Source organism: Coloeus monedula (genome assembly GCF_965178545.1).
Source record: "Coloeus monedula genome assembly, chromosome: 12".
Taxonomy (NCBI): domain Eukaryota; kingdom Metazoa; phylum Chordata; class Aves; order Passeriformes; family Corvidae; genus Coloeus; species Coloeus monedula.
Window position 1 is genome coordinate 7,006,130 of NC_138792.1, and position 26,654 is coordinate 7,032,783.

The 26,654-nt window shown below is 39.6% G+C and overlaps 1 protein-coding gene across 2 annotated transcripts in view; it reads left to right on the plus strand.

Annotated features, from left to right (window-relative positions):
- The window catches only part of AFF2 (ALF transcription elongation factor 2), a gene marked incomplete at its 5' end in the record, with an annotated part of 331,468 nt that overhangs the window by 246,134 nt on the left and 58,680 nt on the right, over window positions 1–26,654 (plus strand). For both annotated transcript variants that reach the window (XM_082289316.1, XM_082289317.1), the window contains one exon: window positions 10,554–10,591. In XM_082289316.1, the coding sequence (XP_082145442.1) occupies window positions 10,554–10,591 (38 nt within the window). The remainder of the gene's footprint in view (window positions 1–10,553; window positions 10,592–26,654) is intronic.

A 26,654-nucleotide genomic window follows, 5' to 3' on the forward strand; every position in this document is an offset into this window, starting at 1 on the left:
TCAAAGAAGGACTTTGCCCCTGCAGGTTGCAGCTGTGATCTTACCTGGGCTCTGGGGCAGCAGCTGCCCAGACCAGCACAGGAGCTGGAGGAACTCCATCCCTCCCACTGCTTCACCTTTTCCAAGTGTTTCCAAGTGTTGACGCTGGCAGCTCAGTGTCAAAAACCCTCCACTGCAGTAGAGAAAACAACAGAGGAAAAGAAATGCTGACATGCCTGTTAGGCAGCCCTAACGAAGTGGGAATGAAATGCCTTCATTGAAAAGAAGTTTGACATGATACATCTTCAAGAAGCCCTCTCTTCTCTTCCCCACTGTGGGAGCTTTGTGTGGGGTTCAGTCTGGACTGGGCGTAGACGAGAGATCTCTGAAGTCAGATCTTGGAACATGCAGTTTATTGCAAAGGGCGTGGGTACAGGGGCACTGCTTAGAGCTGCAGCTGGCAGCTCTGAGCAGGCCCAAGAGAGCAAGCGGGTAAGTAAAGAGAGAGAGGGAGAGAGAGAGGAATAAGAGTGTAGTAAGAGTGTATGTAAGAGAGTGTAGAAGTAGTAGTGAAGTCCTGGTTACACTACAATAAATCATTTTCTGTACTGAATATTCTAATTGTCACTAACCAATCTAATACAAGATACAAATCCTATAGCATTTACATACAGCCTATAAGAGTTCTTATATTACCATAGAGTGTTACATCTTAACTTCTAAAAACTACTCTTTGGACCCCTTCTGCTGAGCTAGTAGGGTCTGCTCTGACCCTTGGACCTGCCTGCAAGCAGAGGGTATTGTTCAATCAAGAGGGGATTACCTTCAGTCGGCCATACCATTGTTTTCCAGTTGTTCAGTAACTAAGACTTGGTATCTCAAAAGTGGCTTTCATTTAGATGTCGCTTATAGTTTTCATATTCTCAAAATCTTTTGTCAGGCAATCATATTTATCAGGCTTTCCTGTTTCATCTTCCCCAACACCCACAAGTAAGCAGGCACTCCATAATCCCCCAGAACTCTCTTTAAGAGGGGCTGCTCCTGCATTCACTTCTCCTGCCACCAGCCTGAAGCTGCCAAGCTCCGTAAGACATCATTCAAGTGAGGGAGAAGCTTTAGAACCCCTGATGCCTCTGTCACTAGTTGAATAGAGGTTGTTCCTCAGTGTAGCCATAAGAACCTGATGCTGGAGATCTGCCAGCCTTTTTGGGTTGGGAGAGAGGAGGGAGATGAGGCTTTCAGTCCACAGGACGGGCCATGTACTCTGTGTGTGTGCGCATGGTTGTACGCACAATTTTTGTAAAGGAGTCTTTATTATAAGCATGGAGGAAAATATATTTCCCCAGAGCCTCTTGCTATGTATGCTACTTATGCAAAAGCCCTGTAGTGTTTTGGCAACAAAGCAGAGGCAGCAGCAGGTGAGAGAATTGATCAACCCCAGCATTGTTGTTGCTAAAAGAAAAACCAGTCTTGGCCAGACTATCCTGTAAAATAAATCTGAAGTCTGTGATACCTGCAGGCCATCTCAGTGCTCAACACTCACTAATCTGACCACATAGGACACATTTATCTCCCTTTTCTCCTCAGAAGGAGAGTGTGATTTTTATCATGAATGTCTCATGAAGCATTTTGGTGAAGAAAGTGTCTGGTTTTCTTACACTGGCCATCTGCAGAGTTGCTCTTCTGTAAAAGCCTAAGTAACCATCTATGAACTTCAAAATCTGAATTCCTGTGAGTTTTTTACGCCAATAGAGGATAGTGCTAGTTCTGGGTTTGAGACAGGCAGGGTTGCAAAAGGCTGAAGGAGAGACTCATAGGTGGTCAGAGAAAGTGTAAAGTAGGTGCTGAAAAGGGCATGATAAATCCAGTAATTAGCCTCTGTCAGCCAGAATAAGGAGAGAAGTGAAATTTGATCTCCCCTGGAGGTATTCCAGAAAGAGAACAGTAGTGAAAACTAAACACCTTAATTTTTCTTAGGATGAATTCATCTGCCACTGCAAGGTTTGCTGGGGTTGTAGGTGCTCTGTTCTGTGCTGGCAGGATGAATCTTCCCAGAACAGATCTGCCTGCACACAGGGACAGGTCAGGACCACAGTGTGACAGTGCAATTTATTTGAGCAGGGTGTTCTCATGGAGAGTGTGCCTGCTTTGCAAAATTACCAATTTCATGGCAATACAATTAAGTATAATTTTTGGAACTGTGCAATTTAGTAATTAACTAAGTCATCTGAGCAATGTACTAAACCAGACCAAGGTCAGCAAAGAGTTATTTCATGTGTTTTTACCTCTGTTGTGTCTGCTGCCTGTTTGTAATACATTTAACATTCAGTATAGATGTAATGTTCAGTATAAATTAAAATCCTCAAAGTCTTTAGTCCTACACAGGAAATAAATGGGTAGCATGAACAGCAGAAACATCAATTTACTGCCACTGCTGATACTCTGTGACTCTGCCCTTTTGTTTCTCAAGTCTAGGGAACTATTCATTTATTTAAAGTAGGGAGAAGACTAAGGGTGGGTTGGATCCTCAAAGGAATGAGATAAAGGCCTTTATCACAAAGGAAAACCTAAGGGCATGAAGTGCAAATGAGCAGGAGTACAAGGGGCTGTGTCTTGAGGCGCCCGCCTGTCCATTGTGGCAGAGCAAGTGAACATTGCAAAAGTAACAATCAGGCACTGTACTCTAAAACTACACCTGGCACAGAGAGAGAGAGACCTTAACAATAGACCACAAAATATCAGCACTCTTGAGATGAGTTTCAGGGATACAAAAGATGGTTTTCCTGCTAGAACTGGGAAACAGGAATACACAGATCATGGTGACTGTCTGTAGCTGGACAGTAAGGTCACAGGATATTCTTTGAAACAAGCCTTTTGCTGCTTATTCCTTGGAGGAAGTTTAGGGAAGACTTTTTATTTCTCTTATAAATGATTCTTGACCTTTTCTATGTTTCTTCTGCCTCCTCAATTTTTGAATCATGTGATTAACATGATGAAGTGCAGCTATAGAGTAAACCCAACAAGGAATGGATTTTTTTATTATTTATTACCTTTCTGGAGGGTTGAACCAAACACACATTTTAGAAAAATCATCAGGAAATAAGACAATGGCAAATACTGAGTTTTAGTTACAGGTGGATCCTTTATATTTTCACAATAGGACTATTGTCCACTAAGCCTTGGTCATTTGTAATCAATTTGAAACTAATTATTTGGTAGGAAAGGATGTTCCAAACCAGAATTTCAGTGTGGAATTTTTGTCTTAAAAATGGACCATTCAGTACAGTTTTCTGAACTTCTGTCACCAGGGATGTATATTTGTTCTCCAAATAAAACAATTCTTATGAAAAATCAGGCCTAGCTCTAGATAGAGTTCTGTTCTCTCCTGTAGTCAATTGGTGCTGTCAGAACACTTAAATCTACTGGGTTTCGTGAGACACTGGTTAGCATTTTTAAATTAATTTGACAATCACAGAATTTCAGGATCACAGAATAGTTAGGGTTGGAAGAGATCTCAGGAGGCCGAGTCCAACTCCCCAGACAAGGCAGAGTCACCTGGGGTAGGTTACAATGGTTCATAGGGCTGCAAAAGCAGAATAAGTAGAATTTGTAATGTCGTGTTAAAATTTCTCCTTTGTTGAATTGAGGACTCAAAATTAGTACAGGTAGCGACTTCCTGTCAAGAGCATTTTTTATAGGAAAGGAAGACACTGTTTCAAGCCTCTTTTGTCTAGGTACATTACAATTGAAGTTCTAAAATAAGCAAACATGTTATGTGAGTTATTTTTGTAGTACAGCTGCTCACTGACAGATAGCTGTAACAGTTTGTATTGTAAAGTTCACCAAAGACACTGAGTAAACTGAAACCTGTGTGGCAAAAGCAACAATGTTCACAGAAACCATACCAGCTAATTTAAAGCCAGCTCAGATATGTCTACACAAGCAGCCAAGCACTCCTCAGAGTGCAGTGTGTGCTCAGTGTGTGTAGCTCTTTTCTCTCTTTAAAAAAAAAAAAAAAATTATAGAATAGTTCTTCAAGAATTGGAAGTGGCCACATTTTTTAATTGCACACTTTCTCAGTTTGATTTCGACTGTTAGCCTGATGGAAAACAGGGATTTGGAAAAAATTGCTAGTAGAAGCCCAAATACATCTGTGTTGTATCTCAGTTAAAAGCAGTTCACTTTCATCAAGGATGAGCGTGACTCCTAAACCAAAGACAGACTGGTTTAGATTTGGTCACTTAAACACTTGTTTTGTTTTACCCAACCTCCACTGCAACAATTGAAATGAAATTTGCAGTATTTCAAGTACTCCTGAGCATCTCTCTGTGAAGCCGTGAAGGTTACTGCATCGCTCACAGCAATGATGGGAGCTCTCTGTGGTTCATACACAGTGAGGGCTCAATGAACCATTCTGATTTGCAGATAACCACATGCTTGGTGACTTGATATTTCAAAAAATGGTTTTTGGCTAATCCATTCCACACATTTGAATCCTGAAGGAAAAATACTCATTTTTAAAACTGTGACATGAGGGGGACAGTATCTTCTCCATTGTTTTTGGTCCTAGATAGAGTAACACTGGGCTTTTTGTCCTCGAGGTGAGACTGACTGGGAACATCACACACAGAATCTCAAATACAAGGTTGCCAACTTCATGTCAAAGGCAATTAGCAAGAAAGAAATACAATCTCCTCTGCTGACGTTAGGGGACAGGTAGAGGAGAATGTAACCAATGAAGTAAAGAAGAAAAAAAAATAAGGAACACAACACATGTTTATACATACACATACTGATACTTCAGGCCTTGGGGTTTGGCTTTCGGATTCCCAGCACAGTCCTGGATGGTTTGTTTGCTGCACACCATGTTCTCCTCCACAGGAAGTCGTATTTAACACCAACTATATAACTGGAGAAATCAGAGCACAGCGGAGTCAATAAGTCGTGGCTCTCAGTTGATTACTGAGGATCATAGAGAAGGCATTCTGTATAAATAAGAGCATGGTATAACTTCCAAAGCAAATTATAATCTAGGAGGAAATATAAATGCTATATATATATAACTTCAATAATGTGGAAATTGTCTTTGTTTTTACTGTACTGTTGAATTGAGTCTCTGAGGAGTCTCTTCTATACCTACAGCGCAGAAGAGTGTGGTGGGTTGTAAACTTTTTTGTGTAGAGTCACTTGGCTGTTCACCCAAGCAGACAGAGCTGGTTAGAAACTGGGAGATAAACCTGAGTTAAGAGTTGCAGCAGGTCCTGGAAAAAGGGGAAAAGTTTGAGCATGAAGGTCTGCCTTCTTCTGCCAAGACATATGATGGCATGAAGTGTCATCTGTCTCACCCTATAAGATGCTTTGAGGCTCAGCAATTGCCTTCTTAGCTGGCTCACCAGTGCTTCTGAGTCAAGAGGGTGAGGGGGCATTCTTGGGAAAAGTTTTGTATCTAATTTCACTTTCTTAAAGTCAAATACTTCTCGATGAAAATCCTGGATTTTCAGTTATGCAATGGAAGATATATCTTTACTTTGGATAGCAGATACTTCCCCTGTAACACTTCACCAGAAATATAATTTGCCTTTTGCAGACGCCAACTATTTTACTTGGTTATTTTTGAGCTGTCCTCTTGTCAGTTCATTCCCCTCTCCTTTGTGATGTAGGAAAGTTGTACTGACTGGAGTACTTTTTCTGGTTCGTTCAATCCAAAAGCCAGTCACGTAATTGATAGTGATGAAGAAAAGCATCATTTTCACATTTTGCAGTCCTTGTGCACAATCTAGAAGCAGTTTGTGCTTATTCCCATGTTTAATCTTTTGTGTAATAATTAAATACCTTCTAACAAAGTAAGTTTATGGGTAAATCCACACTACAGAGTGTGTGGTACAGCATAGTGCAGGTGCCTCTTCAGATAATGGTAAAACAACTAGCAGCAAAATCAGGTGTAGAGGTAAGAGTCATTCACAGCTACAAGAATCATGGTAAAACATCTCTGGGCAAAAATTCTCTGAGGGGTGAGCCTCTGTGTCATACTGTTTTTCACATATTCCTCATCTTCTTCTTTCTTATTCAACACTGGAGTCAGCTGCTGAAATAAGGTCTTAGGGAGCAAAAGCACAATTACGGAGAGGCCATAATTGTTAAAAAAAAGTCAGAAGAAAATTGCAAATTAAAGTGAAATGATTGTCTGGTTCACTCTGGCTTTCATTTTCTAATCATCCTAAATTATTTTAATGCATGTTTTCAAGCTCAAAATTAGCAAAGGTCCCATGATGTAATTCTCCTAACACCCATTGAATATTACATTATACCAGTCCAATTTCATTTCAATCTTTGGCAGCAGCATCTGTCACTCAGGGCACATATATGGTGGTTCAGGGACCTCCCACCTGCTCTGTTTCTAGGTAATACTTTTAATACATGAAGTTTAGGAATCATTGTGAAGTCAAAACCAGTTTCTTACTTGTTGTACTAGTTTGAAAACAAACCAGTGGGAGGCACCAAGTCAGAATAACAATTTAATGGGGAAATAAAAGGGGAAAAAAAAAGAAAACACTGGTTCAAACTGACAGAGTCAGGATACAACCTGACACCCTGTTACTCAGGGTGGTGGTAGCAGTCCGATAAGATGGTGGGTGCAGTCCTCCTGAAGTGGTGGCTGTGGTTCTGTCAAAGCAGTGATCCTGTAAAAAGGGTCTGCTCTTCCTCAGAAGGTCCAGTGGTGGCTGTGTAGCTCCTGTCCTCTGGAAATCCAGTGGAAAGGTTGTCTCTGGTGTTTGGAATCTCAGATTATATCCAGGATGGAATGCTTGGTTCCTCCCTCTGGGTGGAGCATCTCACAATGGGGTAATGAGTCATGAGGCCAAGTGTTGATTGGGCTCATTAACAGAAGATAGTCCGGAGGGAGTTATCTGGGAGTCATGAGGCAGGACAATGATGGGCCATTAGCAGGAAGATAGTCTGGGGGCAGGAGGCAAGGAAACACTGCCCCACCTGGTTTCAACAGCTCATGAGGATGGTAATAGAATACACTGCAGCCGAGGACATTGTAAAGGCCTAGGAATGTAAGATTCAAAAAATAACTCTTAAAACATGTTTGTCTTTGAAATACCTTAAATTAATAATCAAAAGCTTGCATCAAGTCTAAAACAAATCAAACTCAGTCATGAAGATGAGAAACAGGAATTATTAACTGAGTAGCGAGGCTGATGGGGGCTCAATGAGATCATTTTGTTCAAAGATTAAAGGCGATGAACACTGAAATAGTTGAGGAGGATAGCTATGAACACATCTGACTAGAGCTGCTAAATTCAGTAATGATCAAAAGTTAATTATCAAAGCAGAGAGAACTACTCAACACAGACAATTTGAGTCAATAGCTAAGCAGCCGAGAAAAGAAGTAATTTGGAAGAAGTATTTTCCTATAATGAAGGTTTATAAAAGACGTACATTTCAAAGAAACCTGCCTAAAACAAGATTGCATTCTTCCTGATCAGAGAAAAATAATTAGCTCTAATTGACAGACCTGCTGCACACCAAATATTTTCAAACAATATGTTTCTGCATCAAAGCTTAATGTGTAGAGTTACTCAATGTCACTTTGATTTTGCCTTCCTTTATCTTCTGCCACTGGGCATGCTCATGATATCGCAACAAATACGCTTTGAAAAATGAATGAGCAATACCTAGAAGACAAATAAAAGCAGAAGGACAGATCCTGCATTTCTTTCTCAGACAGAAGCCCTGACATATTGCGTGCTGTGTTTAACATCACTGTGATCCCACTCAAAGTGAATCCTTTGTAATAGGAAATGACCAGTTGTCTAATGATCCAACTTTAAACTGGGCTGGCATGTAGATTAACCTGAGCACTAGAAATGGTTTTTCAGTTTTGTATAAGCAGGCACATGTGTGAAGGACACTGTTCTTCCAGCATGTGCATTTCCTTAAGAATTAGGAAAGTGCCTTTTTCTGGTAACAAAGGAATAAAAAAAAAAAAAAAGGAAATTCTCCATATAAAATTCTAGGGAAAGATATGTGCTAGAATGTTCATGGTCCAAGAAAACAAAATATATCTATAATTCTTTCTTCCTGAAGCTGCTACATTTCTTTCAGGGTAAACAGTTGCAATCGACGTAGCTAAGTGGTCAAAAATCAAACATGCAGTTTAGAGACCCTGCTCTTTAATATTCTGTGACTTTGACATTGCCAGTTCTCACTCTCTGAAATATCTTCATCTTCTTTAATCTTTCATGTAAACAGTTTAGCTCACACTGTCACGCACGTGCTCTCCAGAATATGTTCTGCTGTGCTTTGTATTAAATCAGCTGCATTGTCATTATTTATTTGTGATCCTAGACACTCTCCACTCTGCTGTTTCCTCTTCTTTATCTGTATTTTGATATCTGTTTTTGTGTAGTGATTTTTAAATAATTCAGGAAAAAACCTTGATTTAGTTGCAAGCTTCACATGCTTGAACTCAGAATTGTTACAGCCCAGCTATTTGGTATATAGAAGAGTTAAGGAAAATAGCACTCTAGAGTCAAAAAAAAAAAAAAATCTGACATTGTGGAAGAATGTTTATGAGCTTTAAAAATAATTTTATTTTCCTGCAGGATGGGACTGAAACTTGGCATTTAGTGGGAAGCTTGGGAAACTGAAATGTCATTTTTGATGGTGTTTCAGTTCATTTTAAATGAAGCATTTGTGTGTTGTTACGTGTGGTTTATTACTTAGAAAGTTTCTTAATAGCATGCTTCTGGCTCTGCATTTGCATATGGCCTCTGAAAAAGGGAGATTTGGGAGAGAGCTATTGGAAAGAGACACAATCACATTAGCTCACAGTTGAGGCAGGGACTCCGTTTCATCATAGGCTTGTTTGAGAAGGCATAATTAGGCTTGGGTTTGTCACAACTACTTGTGCAATCTGAAATTGAGCATTTCCTGAGTTTTAAGTGTTTTATCTAGCACCCCTACTGTACAATTAATATAATTGATTCCTATCATGCATTTGTTGATTTATTCTTTAGATGGAAAATAAAATTCAAATGAAACAAGCACATTTTTCTTTGCACACTGGGAGCCAGCCCGGAGGATTGCTGTTCCCTCATCCAAGCTCTCACAAGCTTTCATTCTTTCTCCCAAATTTTAAATTCTTTATTAGGGATTTCCATGGATTTAAACACAGATATTACTATGATGGGAGGCAATAGTGCCAAAACAGCAGGTATTTTGAAAAACTTGCCCCATCATAGAGCCCAAGGGAAAATTCATTCTGGCAAGATTTGAAACCCAGTTGTGCAGATCCCAGAGGTTTCAAAAGTTCATCAGCTTTCATAAAGGATTTAATTTGTCAAGGGCTTGTATGAGCATTTTTCTGAACCACTAATATTAGCACTTCCTATGTAGGAACCATTTTATTTCCATCCCTAAGTATAGCAGAGGTTAAAGTTCCTCACCAAAACCCTTCTCTTAAATGTTGGCAGGCTTTGTAAAAATACCTCTGGAGGTAATTAGGCACTAAAACTTTCCTTTCTATAATGGGTTTATGGATCAGTTGTCTTAATTCTGCCTTTCACCGCTCTCTGTGCTTGTAATCTCACCAACCATCTGACTGCTTTCCACATTTAAATCTATTACAGCCTTGTTCTGCAAACACCAGGAGGAATTCTCTGAAATGATACAACACTAGCTTTTTCTGCCAGTGATATTTCCAGCCCTTTTCCTTTAAAATTATTTACCTATTCTGAACAAAGCTAGAGAGGGATGCAAGGTCGGTTCAGATTACATAATTATGCCAGAGAAGCATTAAAGGGAAAAGTCTCCACTAACATCTCGAGCGGCTTAACCAGTGTGATAGACTGGCGCAGCTCTGCCATCGGTGCCCCCAGCTGTGTTGCTTAGCAACATTTTAATTCAAGAAGAATCGAAGGAGATGAAATCCCCGTGGAGAGGGAAACAGAAATAAGAGGGCCGTTGACAGATGATCTGAGTTGTTTCTTCTAATATACTGTGAAGATCACTGGCTCTTTTCATGAATGATAAATGGACTGTACACAGATCAATGGGTTCAGCAATAAACTGGAACCAGGCTCCATGTCTGAGGTGGTGCAGGCCGAGAGGCCCAAAGATTTACTCATTTAGATGATTTGGAGTGTGTTTTCTCAAAGGTTTCACAAGAGGAAATTGATCTGAACATTTGGTCATCTCTTGCCCTTTTCTGTTGCTGGTGAATAAAAACAGTTTTGGAAATGGAGTCCGTTCTTCCCTGTGTTTTTTCGTGTTGTTCTTGCTCCAGATAGGGACAGATAGCTTGTGACAAAGGGGCCAGACCTCGGAGTGGGAAATGAAGTAACAGCCCTGAATAAGCAGTTCCTAAACACTTGTGGCCATTAAAATAAACAAACCCCACTGATACCACAAATTTCAGACCCAGCACTATCTCTCTGAATGGTCTTACAGCCCATGCCCCAGCTCTGGGATGTTGCTGATGAAGAGCTCCCACGAGCTAATGTTTGCTTGCTTTGGTGTGGCTCTTTCTTAATGATTTGTTTCCCCCACCCCTCTTGTGTTTACAGGCTGCCGAAAAGACAAAATTGAGAAACATTCCTGTAAAGTAAGTTATTTTTATATCCCTTTGAAAATGCAAGTTTAACGACATGGTTGTATACTATGACTAAAAAGACAGTAAGAAGGGTGATGAAGGAGATAATAGAATTCATGTTGCCTCTAATCATAGCTATAAAAAGGTCAGTATCATTGAGGAAAGCTTTCGATTTCTCGTGTGTCCCTAATGACTGCACTCCTCAAGTTTCATCCAGTTTCCATAAATTAATGTGTTGTCTATGAATAGCTGCCAAATAATCACAATCATACTCAATACATAGTGCTCCTAGCCTTGAGGAGGTTTGTACATGCTAAAAAGATTATGATTTTTAATTGCAATTCTCGAGAAGGTCTGACAGGGGGGAGATAACTAGGAACGTGCCAAATAATTTCTAGACACATGGGAATATTTTGCACCTATGCATCAAGGCTTTGCCATCCTGTTGATTAAGAGCTCTTTCTCCCTCTGTGCGTGCGCCTCTCACACCATACACACATGCATGTTTCTGCTCTTTGCAGCAGGGCTTTGTGAAGGATGAGCAAGCTACCAGGGAGCAATTTCAAGGGCATTTTATGATAAGTTCTTAAATCTTAGGGCACTAGCAGCAACACTCAACCATATATCATTGAATTAAGAAAGTTGCTATATAGATGTCCTGGCTCTTTGAGAAAAAGCATTTTCAGTTGAAGCTAACAGCATCAGTTATTCTGTTTAAATAATGAACACTCCAGTCCTAATGGGCTCTTATGTACCAATAAAAACACATATTTTGACTTCAGTAGGTGATCATAGCAGTTTAACTACATCCCAGTAACTGTATATTCCTGTTACAGACAAAGGAAATGTTCTTATTTTTATAGTAGTTTTCTGATCATGCTGACTTTTAGACTGGAATGGGTTTGTGTTTATAAGAACATGCACTGACAGGACTCCCTGATCAGTGTGTTCTAGCATAAGACATAACAGAAGAGTACAGTTCTATTTCTCACTTGGCTTCCATCATGTGTAGTCATTTACACCTTATAAAGTGAACACAAAATGTGTATGAACACTCCTTGGAGTGATTAGGCAATATGTCAGATGACCATAAATCACTCTCTCTTTATGTTTCATTCAGTCTGATAAAAATTAGAAATAGGATCCAGCAGGGACCTGATAGCATGTGAAACTTGTAATAAGGCAAGGGACCTTTCTTGCCTATAGGGCTAGTTCAAATTCAGAGCAAGCTGAATTAAAGTCATTGTTAGCTGGTGGTTGTTTAATAGAGAGTGAAATGAGCTATGTTTTCACCTCACATTACACAGGATCCAGGACTTGCACGGTTATGAAATTCCTGGGGAACAGCTCCAAAATAATCATTTATCATTCATCCACTTTTTAATGTATTTTGAGTCAAATTCTCAAGAATGACTCAACTGAATTGTGTCTTCCCACTTATAACAGAAACATTGAGCACTGCAGTTATTAAACAGCATGTATGTGACACTGATGCCAAATTAATCCACCAGAAAGATTTGGGAGATGGGGGGAAAGGGTGATTTAGGTTAAGTAGTTTTTTACAGGACTTGAGTAAGTGTAACATTTTGAGATGGAAGAAGGCCAGATGGACGGTCTCGCTCTTTCCACCTACATGTGTGTATTTCACCCTGTCGTGTTTCCCCCAACTGGTTGTTTAACTTCTCTTTGACTATGTTCATGGTGGCAGCTTCAATTAGTACTCTAGGGGATCCATTATACATATTAATTACACTCTGCATAACAAAACAGCTGAAAAATCTGCCTAGTTTTGTTCAGTGACATGTAACTATTTAAGGTACCTGTATACAATTATGATTGTATGCAAAAGCTCTCAGGGCAAAAGAAAGAACAGTGTCTTCAAGATAGCAGTAGTAGCCCTGGATTGCATTTGTATAAGTGTCAGAGCCACACTTAGTACAGCTCAGGCTTGGCCAGCTTTTACTTGCTGCTTTTGTAGCTCTCAAATGTCAAGAAGAATTTCACTTGAATTTTAATGTTCTTCAGCTATGCAAAATAAAGTTAGTAGCTTCCATTGTCATAAGGGCTGAAAGCTGTACAGATTCCTTCTACCATATGTGACTTATCACATACATTTTTAAAAACACATTTTTGTTATTAAGACATATGTGGTAGTACACTTCTGCAAATGTGAATTGCTTTTGGCTAAAAGCCATGCACTAATAAGTAGAGTTGAATCTAACTGCATTTGACATCTGCTATAATATATATATATTTTTTTACATATAAATATATATATATATATAATATTCGCAGTTGTCATTAGCATAAAAAATTTCCTTGTTTTTACATTATGCTGACATGTTCTTGTGTTCCAAAACTGGAAGCAGAAATTACTCCCTTTTAAAGACTGTAGGTTATATAAAGTCCTTGGACAGAGCCTAATACTGCCACCATTTAACATATTAGTTTAGGAGCATGATGAAGATTTCTGTAGAAATGGTCTATTTACTTTTCATTGCTCAGTTCATTAATGTTGCCGGTGTAATGTTTGGCAGGAAGTTTACTGTTCTTTTATGTTCTCTTGAATCCCTCCAGCATTAAACAAGGGAGAAATACAAGGAAAGGGGGAAAACAAGGAAGTTTTCTTTTTGCAGTTCAGTAAAGCAACCAAGCAGCTGGTTTCTTAATGTCCAAGTGTGTGTTGGTGCTCAGACTATCTTCTGTGAACTTCCCGATGGCCCAAGTAGGTGCAGTGGCACTTGGCTCCTTCAGAAGGCTTGGTCTCAATTCCGTGGTGTTTGTAGTACTGGAAGGCACAAGGCATCCTCAGAACTCATCTTTATGTATTGGTAGCATCATCTGACATAACATTACTATAAATAAGCACACAGAAAATAGCTAAGAAATCTCTGTGTCTGCAGAACTGTTGGGGGGTTTTTTTTGGTGGAAATAGTGTAGTTAACTTTCCCAAAAACGTAAGACCCTTTTCTGTCTGTGTGTGACACCAAGGTGGGCCCCATAACTGCTGAATCCATGACATTTAACTGATTTATGCTCTCCTGACCTTGTTATGTAAGGAGCACTTGCTTTCTCCCATTGGTTTTATCCATGTTTACACTGAGAGTCTGTGGTACAAAAGGGATTTCTTGGATGTAAAGTCCTACCTGCTTATTTATTTGCTGGTCCTTATCAAGCTGTTCCTATCCCTGCATCTGAAAGAAGTACCATGACTTAAACAATTTCATTCTGTGGAGGGTTTATGATTTCTAAAGAGCTGTTACATGAGAGATGTTTTTGAATTAGGGCACATCCAGAGGAATTAATCTTTTATACACCCTATTATTTGATGCAAGAGGGAAAAAACAGTGATATCATTAAAACCCCACAATAGCTTTGTTCTGAAATGCAGATTTTTTCAAAACTTGTGTGGACAATGGAAGCCCACATCAGCACAAAGCCTGGAGGAATCATGTTCATGTTGACTTGGATCACATCACTTGTCCTGTATAGGTGGGTTGAGCTGCAGGATCCCCTCATATCCAGGGTAGTCCTCACTCTCAAGTACAAATGCGCTTGGCTTGGCAGCTTCTACATCAGCGTGGGCTGGAGGTCAACCAGCACAGTGCTTTCTCTCTGCCAGCAGCAGAAGGTGGGGGGCGAAGAACAGCAATTACAGAGGCGTCAGGCATGGGGAGTATCCTCCCACCTTCCTGCACACAGCGTTTTGCACTTCCAGAAACACACATCCTGTGTTTGGGAGGCACCAGCAGACTTACTCTCCTTGCAAAGTCTTTCCTGAAATCAGTTTACCAGAAACCTCCTGTCCCCACAACATCGTGTGACATTGAGCATCACAGTGTGGGGAAAAACAGTCTTTTGTTTGTTTTAAACGCTTTCCCTCGTATTTTCTCTGGAATCCACTCAAGTAGTTATTCTTTCAGAAAAGAGCAAATGATTAGTCACTGTTCTTATTCCTGATATTACATGCCTCTGTTGTATAGACCAAGAAGTCTTCCTACTCCAGATCCACTAATAATGTGGATTAGCCCACCAGTGAGCTAATACAGACACAAGGCAAGTCTCTATGCAATTAGAAATGAAGGCTCTATGTCTGCTCTGTTGGCAGAGACAATGTTAGGAAGATAAACATGTTCTTTTCAGGTTTTCCATACAAAGAGATGAGTTCTTTGCATGGCAATGCCCTTCTGACTAAGGACTGGATATAATGTAACTCTAAACAAATATCTCAGATTACAGTCCTTTATGAAAATGGCCAGATGGATTCCTTGGGAATATGTGGGCAGGTGAAAGAATGATTTGGTTAAAACCTGATGTCCTCCAACACTATGAAATTAACCAGGGTTTTGTAAGAAAGAAATTAGAATTTTTAAATGGAAAATGAAAGCTTTTAGGAGTGTAGTCATGTAATCCATGAAATTCTGTAGAACTGTGAAAATATTGGAAGTGACTTCTTGCTTCAGGGAAGAAAACATTGCCTTACTTGAGTGTCCTTTATACTCCCTTCTTTTATAGTACCTTTTAAAATCTTCAATAGAAAGTAATGGCATTTTCCCCAAACACCTGCATATGCTTAAATTTGCTGTAGTTTTAATGACTTCCAGATACATGTTTTGAGATTATAGCTTGTGTTAAAATCCCGCTGCTTTTTATATTTTCAAAATATATTTGTTTTCCATGAGCCACAAGTTTGTTAACCAGCAAGATTTCTGGTGTTTATTGCCTTTTCCTGCCATAAAATTCATCTTCTCCTCTGAAGGGCATCTGACTTGACTTGGTATGGTTTTCTGTCCCAACCATCATTGGAAATGCAATCCATTAACATTTGATATCTTGACATTTCAATTGACCTCTCATTTGCAAAGCGCAGTGGTATTTTTCGTGGCCTTTTCATCCTTGATTATACATGGGATAGGAGTGCCTGTTTCTCCTGACTGCACTTTAAAAATATCTTTGTTTTACCAGCTGGAGTGGCACCTTGTTTTTGCTTCCCTGGCTAGACCTTATTCTGCATGGAAGGTCTGAGGTCTAAGCAAGTCATGCAGAGCCAAAGGATTTTCTTATTGACTCACTAAGCAGGAGGGCTAGCAGGTCAGGCTCCGAGGGTCAGTTAATGTATGCAGTAATAGCAGTAACCATAAACAGATCTCCTGCTCCCACTGGCAAAAATGCAGGCCAGTGGGCTGGCTCTGAAAGTTGGGTTTTTTTGGCAAGGTAGATCAGGCACTTGTACCCAATAGAAATAGAGAAGAGGCAGCATACTATTGGTACACATGCAGCTCTTCCACTGCAGGGTATCTCCTGGCCTGTGTTTAAAAAGGGATGAAAAAAGTGTGTCATGACGAGGTTGATGGCCACATATATGTATGTGAAAGAGGGTCAATTTAAATTCAATATAAGGAAAAAGGTTTTAACATGAGGGTTGTGAAATGCTGACACACGTTGCCCAGAGGCGTGGGGATCCCTCTTCCCTGGAAGCATTCAAGGGAAGGTTGGACAGGGTTCTGAGCAACCTGATCTAGTTGAAGATGTCCCTGCTCAGTGCAGGGGGGTTGGACCAGATGACCTTTGAAAGGTTCTCTCCAACCCCAACTCTTCCATCATTCTGTGTGTATGTATGTACATACATGGATACATAGGCACCTGTGGACTATAGGTACCTATGGACATTTGTCTGTACGTACCTAGAGGACATTTGCTAAAGGACTTAAACCACTTTTAAAGAAACAAAAAACCCAAACCTGGTATAACTCATTCTCAGTAAAACTGCCAAGCAATTTCCACATGCCACCTGTTTGATTCTAAACCTTCCTTCCTGACGTTTCTCCTCAGACTATTTCTGGCGAACTACTAAATCAGACAGCACCAATTAAATTAGTTCTAAAAATCCATTATAGCATAGTGCCTAAACTGCCTGCCCATATTCATTTCTCAAAGAAATCCATTCATATTTATGTTTTAATACTTTAAGTCTAGCATGCAAAAGCACTCAAATCCCCAGCAGAAATCCAGGAAAAAGGCCTCTTACAGGCAATTACAGACAATGTTCTTTAGCCCCTGATCCTCCTAGTCTGTCCACTTCAGCATCTGCACAGGTGCAGTGATCGGTCAATGGGATTAGTTTATTGCACCAGCAATAAAGCCCCTCCAAAATTTCACAAACCCCCCAAATGCCCCAGGCTCTGGCAGCTGGGCCCCGTGGTAGAGTCTGTGCAGACCGACCACACTCACAGCAGGGTCAGCACCTGCAGTGTTGCTGTGGAACCAAGAGGCACAGGCTGCTGCTGATCTCCAGTGAGCTTTATTTAGGGGCTGCGTTTCCTCAGCAGAATGTGAACTCTAGAAATGTTGCAAAGGATTACTTTACTCTCACAAGTTAAAGGTTAGTGTTGGAAATGGATTATAGAACTCCTGCTTTTAAACTGTTTGCAAAGAAACGCACATATTAAATCTTTTTTGATGATATTGCATTAATCCCTAAATACTGATTTTTATGTAAATTTTGACTCTTGCAAAGCTCTGACAATTCAGCTATCCCCATGTGGTTTTATCAGAGCTCAATTGCTCCTTTAGATCTTTTTTCCCTTTTGCAGTACCTTTTGCTTTATTCCAAAGTCATCACAGCAGCTAGAAGATGTAGTACTTTAGACATAAAATAATAAGTCTATTTAATATTTTACCTTTATTTTCTGAATTTGTTCCTCTGACACATCTTGTTAGATAAATTTTTATCAGTCCAAAGGATAACCACAGTAGGGCTATTTTTATTTCTAGGGAAATGATGCATGATAACTACTGGCAGGGCCCAAAGCAGTAAATCAGTCCTGTTCCAACCACAGAATGTATTAAAAGTCTGTAGCCTGTAGTAATAAGTTATAATTTAGTTGACTAGCAGTTTGTTTGGACTTAAAACTGTACAAATGAGTCACATTGGCTAAGTCCTGAAATATGGAACAGGTAGTGCTTTATTAAGGTTTTCAGCTACCACCACAACAGCTACCTGGAGAGAGCACATGTTTTTCAAATGGGCACAATGCACTTTTATGGTGAAACGCTTCCGAGTTGATGGTGTAATTTATAGGAGATGGTTAAATTACCACATGGCCTGCGTAGTGCACAGCGTTTGCTTACAAGACAATGAGATGGACAGACCCTGAGAGCTCATTCATCTCATCTCTTACAAACCTGAATGCACACCATCAATATCAAGCACCACTGGCTGTATCCAGCCGTGAGATGCCCCTCAGCTGCCGAGGTGCTCGGTGGCCATCACAGAACCTGAAGAATTGTTATATTTGGATCTTTGTATTTACAGAGACATGTATATGCCAGTAAATCAAGGCTAATCACACATTTCTGTAAAGTTTGTCAGGAGTCTTGCAGCTGGGGGGAAAAAAAAAGTGTTTTCATTTTAACTGGGTCACTTTTGTTATTTTTCAAAACATTTTTACACCTTCATTGTGATGCAGCTTGTCAGAATTAAATTTAGGTCCAGTTTTAAAAGTTCTGAAAAAATGAAAGTTAGAGCCAAACAAAACCTTGTTTTGCCTGACTCTTTTTAATGAGAAAAAAAATTTAGTTAAGGTCAATATTTTTTTTTCCAGTTTTACCATGTATCTGCTGTTGATCAAAGGAGTACCCATTTGTTCCTCCTCACTCATCCTGTGGTTTTGATCATTTTAGATTTTATATTTATCTTCCTGGATATTATTTTTAATTTTAAGTTACTTAGCATTTATTCAACCATTATTCCAAGTGTTTGCTTTGGGTGTTGCATCAAATAACAACTATTTTCTAACTACCTGTGATCTTTTTTATATTAATGCTTTAAAAATGTGCTTCCAATCTTGGAACCAATCAACAAATGCTAGGAAAACTGAAGGAAAGTCCTGATCTTGGTATAATTGGGAGAACCTGTGCTGCTGGTTTCAGTACAGCTGTCTGAATCCAGTATACGAAGCAGCATTCAGATCTCATACCATTTTTGTGTTGCTGGAAGAGAAATAACCAGAGCAAAACTGTAAGCAGTGTTAGAGTATGTATAAGGCTATATGGTTTAGTTAGATTCAAGCGTGTTATAGACACTCTCCAGATGAAGATCCCTGCCTTGGAGAGCTTGGTAAGAGCAGTGGATAAAGGTACAGTGGGATTTCACTGAAGCTGCCAGCTGTATCTTTGAAATCTGTGGGCCTGTGTCTGCTGTCCTTTGGACTGCAAAACTCTACCAATTTCATTTCTCCTACTTCTCCTTGGTGTGCGAGGGGACAATGAAGTTTCCTTTTCTTTCTGGCATGTGGCCTCATGGTAATATATCTAGTAGGGTTCCTCTGTTTAGCATGATCAAGAAAATAGGACTGAGTAAATGTGGTCCTCCTTGTTATCACCTTTTATATGCCCCAAAAAACATGCTGTTATACAGCAAAAGGTCCTTTATTTTGGCAGTGAGGAAGTGAAATAAAAGAAAAAACAGGTGTCTTTCAAGCATTTAATTTTTTTAAGTAGAACTACAAAAAATAATGATCTTCTGCTAAGTGAAAGAAGTAGAAAAAATTCCAGTCATTTATGATCAATGAATACAAAAGAAAGGCAAAGCTAGATAATGTTTCAGGAAATAACACTGCTACAAGGTTAATTTTGCCTAGTACAACATTTCCTAGTATTGAATTGCCTGATATACTCCCTCAGGGATTGCTCCTGCGCTTGCAATAATCGAGGCTGATTTTATTGGAAAATCACCTCTGGATGAAAGACATACTCTAGAGAGAACTTTGCATGGGTACAAATAGGTTTTTGGTGCCAGTGCCATGTTGCCCAGGCCAGCACAGTTATAGTTCCCAATCTGTCTGTGCATTCAAGCAGCAAATTCATTAGCAACCCTTCTGGCAGGATAGAAAAATAGACATATTAGGGAAATTTACTTTGAATTGTTTTCAGGATTTGTTGGATAACAGTTCGGTAATCAAATTGCGCCTCCTAACACAAGTATTAAACATTTTTATTAATAGTGGCAGGGAAGCTGCAGATATTCCTTTAAGTGCAGAGCACTTTGCTGTAACATTATGTGTCTAGCAGAGATCACGGATGAAAGAGGAGATTAGCATAGCTGGAGCGGGGGTGCCTGTGATGTCGGGGCTGATTTCTGCGTTGTGTTCTGCGCCGGGGCTGTTGAGCTGCACAGCTCTCCGATTACCCCGTAATGGGAGCAGCGGCTCCTCCAGCAGCTCCTCCAGCAGCCCTGCCACTGTGGAAGGGCCGTGTCGTGACAGCACGGCGCTCTCTGGCCATGGGACCCGAGTTCAGATCTGTGCAGCAGCTCCCAGGCCTCGTCAAGTGGAAAGTGAGCATATTGTAAACAGAGCGCGTTCTGCCTCCAGCTGGGAGCGGGGACACGTGGAGCGCCGCGGACCAGGGCCCGCCGCTGACCTTGGAGCGACTTTCAGCATGGGGAGGCTGCAGGAGCACTGGGAAAAGGCTGATTCAGTGAGACAGATTAGTGAGGAAGAAAAATCAAGGAGATTGGCACAAGGACGGTGGAAAAAAAATTTTTTCTAAAGAAAGAAGGGAAATTTTTTTGCACTCAAGGCCAACAGTGAACCCTTATAATCAGGCTCATCTGGCCACACACCAACAGCAGCAAGAGAGAAAAATACTGGATGCAGCTTGCACACTAAGGTCTGTGCAAAAGCTAGTGTTCTGCTGGGAAAATACAGAGCATGTGCTAGAATTTATTAAAGAATAAATTACATTAAGCTCAGGGAACCGACAGAGTTGAAAATTAGGATTGTAAAAAATAATCTGTATCCACTGTACCCTAATTCCTGTTGTTTTCATGATTGTTTCACTGTGAAGAGGAGAGCCACTCTCAGTATCAATCACAGTAAGCTATTTAGACACAGAAATAAGTGGCATATGGCTTAGCACTTTTGGGTCTAGCAATCAAGTAGCAACCTCCTGCAATACAACTGTAGTTTGGTTCCCAATGGGTTTCACTTTGATGATTAGATATATTGAGTTCCCTGTGTCATTCAAAGACAGCAGAATTTCATACAAGTTGGTGTTAGCTTCCTCTCACTTCATTTCAATTTTCAATAACCAGTGTCATCACATGTAGCAGTTTCTTTGTAATGGAACTCCATGTCGAATCAGATTTGTCCTTCAAGTGAAAGAGGGCTGTAAAAAGTCTTCTGAAATACTGATCTCTGGAAAAAATCCTACCACAGTGAAAATGGGGAGAGACTTTTTATTTATTTCTCCTAAAGACGCTTAGGTGCCCAATCCCCAGATCATTCAGGAAAACTCAAAAACAAGGCTTTAATATTGCATTTGGGGATGGTCTTAGAGTGCTTCACAGGATTTACCCAGGTGCTTGCTGAAGTTGTTGTCATGATAAGTAAATAGAAAATATTTGGTCAGTCATATTTGAAATCAAAACTATGATAATTAAAGCCAGGTTCTGTGTAAGTGGAGTTAGATTAGAGGAGAATTTGGACTTCAAATATTAATTGATCCCTCTGTATTTCAGCATGGCATCTGTTAAATATGAACATGCTTCACTAACACAGAACTGCTGTTTCTCTGGTCCTTACCTTCTCTGCATCAGCTCTGGCCCATCCCCAGGCAGTGGAGAGATGTCCTTGCAGGCAGAGGGAGCCAAGGGCTTTGCCTGCTGGAGGATGAAGGCATAGACCCTGCTGGAGGTCAGGGTATGGAGAAGGGTAGGAAGAATTCAAAGAGTAAAAAGCCCAGACCATACATCATGGTGAGCATGAACCTGCAAGACAAGTCTTCACCTTTTCTGCCAGGGATATTTCTGGAGAAATCTGGTGCCTCGGAGAATGTTCTGCCCATTCCAGGGCTTGAAGCTGTACTCCCCCTAATGGGCTGACCCCATTTTCTCTTTGTTGCCCTTACTCTGTAAATTTACAAAATGGAGGAATTCTTTTAAGCTCCACCAGTGTCACACACACAACCTATGCATCAAGATTCACCTGGCAGCTTTCCCTATAGCATGTTCCAGGCATGTGAATTGTGCCAGAGACTGTAACAGCACAAGCAGTGTCTTTAAAAAGAAAATTCTGGGTCAAACATTCACCACGAAGCACTTGCTGTAATTCACAATTAGTCTTAATATGCGGTAAGAAGAGCAACTGCAGACAAATACCTCACAGCTTTATAATCCCGACATGTACCAAGCAGCAAAGATGATATGGCTGCCTGTGTCACATACCCAAGACTGCCCATCCCAGAGTTTTATTTCTTGGCAGTTTCCTACAATTTTGTGAAATATTTTTTAAATGTGACAAAGTCACTTCAATTACACAGTCATTATAAGTTTTGCCAAGGTTGACTATGGATCGTTTTGTGTTCATTAGAGCACAAAATTAGAATTTTCATTGCAGCAACTGTAAACAGTATTGGCTCAAAGGAGTCAAGCTTTCTTCCCTCCATAAAATCTTGGATAACCTATAACTGAGGACTTCCATTTTTTTTGACAGATTTTAATTTTTTTTAAACTGCTGTCTGGGTTGTTGGATTTTTTTCTTCTTCTTACTAGTTCTTGATGTATTTGTTTAACTGAATAACCAGTTCTCTTCAAAATGATGACATTGCCACTGTGTGCATGAGCAAGCAGGTGCAGTCAGTGTTTCTGAAGCTGTGAATATATTATTTCTTCAACTTCTGAATGTTACAGCTTGGTGCTTGTCACTTTAGACCCAGTCAGGGCTGTAAAAGCCATGCACGGTCTACAGGAAATAACCCTGTTTCAAAAATACTTCATCATCTCCTTAAGTCCCACTAAGTCCCATTAAGTTTTCACTTAACTAATATCAGAGTTTATTACTTAAGTAATAATTAAAGTTCCTATTTCATATTCTCATTAATTTATGGATATATGTGATTGACTTTGCTCATCACGCTGATATAAATATAGAGAAATTGCATCCAAAAAAAATCAATTTATATATGCAAAAATTAAGCAAATAGCAAGTAAATCTAACACAGAGTGTTTCATGCAATGGAATAAAAAACCGAAAGGTTTCCAGAGAAGTCCAGTCTTCAAGAGCTATTTGGAAAGCATAAGACTGCCTCTTTTTGCATCTATCTTTAGGAAAATAAATGAGGTCGAGAGAAGCATCTTGGAGAGAAGGAGATAACATATTTCCCTTGATTATTTCAGTAATTTCTTTTAGGTTCATTTAACCTTTGTATTGCTAATTTAGCATATTAGAAAGAGTGGTGTAGTGGAATACTGCTTGGTAGAAAATATAACCAAAATATTTCATCTGCTATTTCTTTGAGCTGAAGGTGAACCAATGCTGCTCTACCTTCCTTTTCTTAGGATTAGGGAGCTTGTGTGGCTCCGTGGCTCCTCACTTGTGCTTCACTTGGAGGAATTTCTAGGCTTTGTTTTTAAACTAATAGGTATTTACAAGGAGCAAGAGATGACAGAGACTATTATGAAAGTAGCAAAGAACTTCAACAGACATCCCTGTCAGAGCTTGCACAGCAGCAGTGCTCTGCCTTGCTCCTACAAATCCATGGAGTGCATGCTGCTCTTGGCATGTGGCAAGCTCGTGTCTTGCCAATGGGATGCCCAGTCCTTTGCAATTTATTTTTTTTAGTTATAATATGTCATGATAATGTCATTCAGGATAAGATATGTCAGCAAATGCACCAACAGGCTTTATCAGCTTATACCTCTTAGCAAAACCTGGAGCTACAGTGAGTGGGGACAGCAGACATACAGCAAAGGCATATCTCTTCCTCTTAAAAGAAATGTGTTTAACAAGGTTATATACTATTTGCATTCCAAATTTGCAATTATCACCCCATGAACACACAGTGAAATCATCCAAGTGACAGATAATGTGTGAGATATATGTAGTCAGACTTTTTGTAGATTAAACATGCTGTTAGATGTAAGGAGGCACAGCTACAGTAATACATTTTATAGGCATCAGTGTGGTCTGAATAATGTGAGAGCTCATTGAAATACCATTCTCTTGTGTGAAGGATGTATGTTTGTGAATGCATGTGTGTGCACGCAGGAATGCAAATTACTAAGTGGAAAGATTAGCAAATTATGGATTGTGGAAGTCTGACTGTATATAGTAGAAAATTTTCCTTCAAAGCACATATAAAGGTTTGATTCTGCAACTTTATTTTCTACCGTATAATTTTACACTAGCTGGCATAAATTAGCAAGCTAGGAGTCTAAATATACGTGTCTGACGTGCCTCTCAAAAGAAATAAGATAAATGCACATGGTGAAACAGGAGTAGTTGTATGTGTAAAGTATCTATGCTTTCTTGCACATAGGTTACATTTAAGTTAGAGAATGGAAAGGAAAATCCTTCAACTGCACTTTATCTGTGTTGATTGTAGTCTGGAGTTCTCTGAATGTATTTCTTTTTAACTTCAACATAAAGAAACTGGCTATGCCAAGCATTTTTTCTCTACCAAATGTGATAATTTCTGAATCCAGGCAGAGGCTTACTTGCATTAATGTGCTCAGTGGTCTGGTGGAAATCAGTAATATGATGAGGTACAGTGAAGGGGGAAGGCGGGCCTTCCACATTTATTTATTCTGGATAAATGGTGCCCATTAATCTATCAGGAAAATATGGAATTAGCAGGGAAGAAACCACAGTTGCAAATTTGGCAGTTGCTAGCATGCACAGATGGTCTTTCAGTGTTTTAAGATTTTCCAGTCTTTTGATATTGATACCAACATTGAAAAGTAGCCCATGTATTGCTAATGTTTATCTGGAATAGCCATAGAAAATTAACATTGTGTATTTTGGGTTGTTCAGTTTCCTCTTGGTGTATTTGCATAAAGTTTTTTGATCTGAAAGGTAAAGCTTTTATGCTCTGTCTTTGGTTATTTTAAGAAGCATAATTGGAGTATGATTTCCTAAAATAAGGACAGCCAGCACATCCAGACAAAGGCATTGGGATGAAAGAGACTCTTACATGGGAATTTGCTTGAACAAATTTTGCAGGTTGGTAGTCCAAACTGCCTTCCTCCTGTTACAGACAGTGTGATTCTTTGTAAAGTGGTGTTCTCAAAGCCAGGATGTTGAGTCCCTCCTTGATAGAGTGTTGTTTATTCTTATTCTGCTGACAAGCACTGATTTTTCAGTCACTGTATTTCCACTGGAGCTGGGAATCTGACCCTGGCAATGTCTCCATTCAGTGTTTAAGGGCATGAAGTCAAGAGGGAAGGATAATGTCATCTGCTTAATTTGCTTTGGGAGTGTTTGGTTGAGTCTTTAAAGACCATGTTGAAATATTTCACAGAGGAAATCACAGAATAATTCTTGCCAACTCTACTTTGAGTTTATTCTCAGCTGACCCAGGGGATATAGTACCTTAATGCCTGTTCTGAAATGTGCCTGCAGCAGTGCTGTAGTGCACAACTCGCATCTGCACAGGACAAAGACATCTTTAACTACACACAGCCCAAGGTGCTTTGTATGAAAAATCAGTAAAAACTGTTGGGGCAAAAAATAAATTAAGAAAATTAAGGAAAAAATTATCTCAGTGCACTATGAATTTTAATCTAGTGAAAAAAGGTCTGAGATGAAGAGTAAGGTGAAAGTTTTAGATGTGTTATAGAAACACTGTATGCTGCTGTTTCCAGTGTATCCAGTTGTATAGGTCTGCTTTGACAAGCAGAAGGGCAGTCAGTCAGTCAGACAGGTAGATATGGGTATTAGATAAAGGTGTGCCAGACCAATAGGACATTAGGGCATATAGGTGTTCTTCTAAGATTTTTTTTCTTTCTTTTTTCTTTTTTCTTTTTTCTTTTTTTTTTTTTTTTAATTTAATAAAACTAGGCAAATGGGAGAAACATGAAGAATTAAATATTAGCTGATAACAAGAAAAATTGCTAATTATGGTTCAGCAGAAATCTTCCTCAGCATCTGTGGGGATACCATAGCACAGACCTGGAAGCATCTTCTTGCTCTGGACAGTAGTTCCCATCTTTGCACAGAGGCAGATTTCATGTACCACCTCCAAAACAGAACCTGGTTCTGTTTCACAAGCAGGGAGGCAAAATTTAGTTTTATTTCCCAGGCAAACAGGTTCTTTAGCTTAAGCCATACCTGTGCTATCGGATGGAAGAACTATACCACAGATTTTGGAAGCTACACTTTCTATTTATTCATGCCAAAAGGATGGATGTTGCCTTTTCTGCAACCACCTGATACTGTTGACTGATGTGTAGTGTGTAATCCATTATAACCATCTGATCTTTTGGTAGAAAACTACCTCACTGGTCATTCCCTATCTTGTATTTTTGCTGTTGAATTTTTTGTGATAAACTGTTGTGTTTTCTGCTTGCCCACACTGAATTTTACCCAGTTTCTTTAGATCTCAGCTCCACTTCATCAGGATCTTTTCATATTCTGACCCATCCTCCAAAACACTTGTACACCTTCTCACATGGTTGTTTTTTGCTAATTTAGCAAGCTGTTCTCCCATGCAAACTATTCATGATATTTTAAAATGTTCATGTTTATTGTATAGTTACTGTGGCAGTAGCTAGGCTGTAGTCTTGGCAGATGTTTCTTGCCAGATCTATAATAACAAAGAGATATAATACTGATGATGATTTGGGTGATTTATGTGGTCTATAATGGACAGTTTATGGGAATGGATCAACTCTTTAAACTCTTGAAATGGCTGCAAATCTTACAGGACTTCTTACGGAAGTCTGAAGATCCTGGAGGGTATGAACTTTTCAGCTTTTTTGCACATATGTGAAACTTACATTTAGCAAGCTGCAGAGATACACAAATGACTCCCTGCAATACATTTCAAAGTCCCTCACCAGCAATTAAAGGCTCTGTAGCTCTTGTTTTCTAACCTACCACATATGAATTTCATGAAATACTGCCCACTGTCAATGTTCTTGCAGCACTTGGCAATTCTTTAGTTTTATGTGTACCTATTTTGTCATGAAAATTGTATTGAGAAAAATCCCAGATTTCTAGTCTATGTGACATTTAAGAGATTAGTGCAGATCCTACACCACTGAGGGGCAGAGAAGCAAAAAAATAAATAAGGG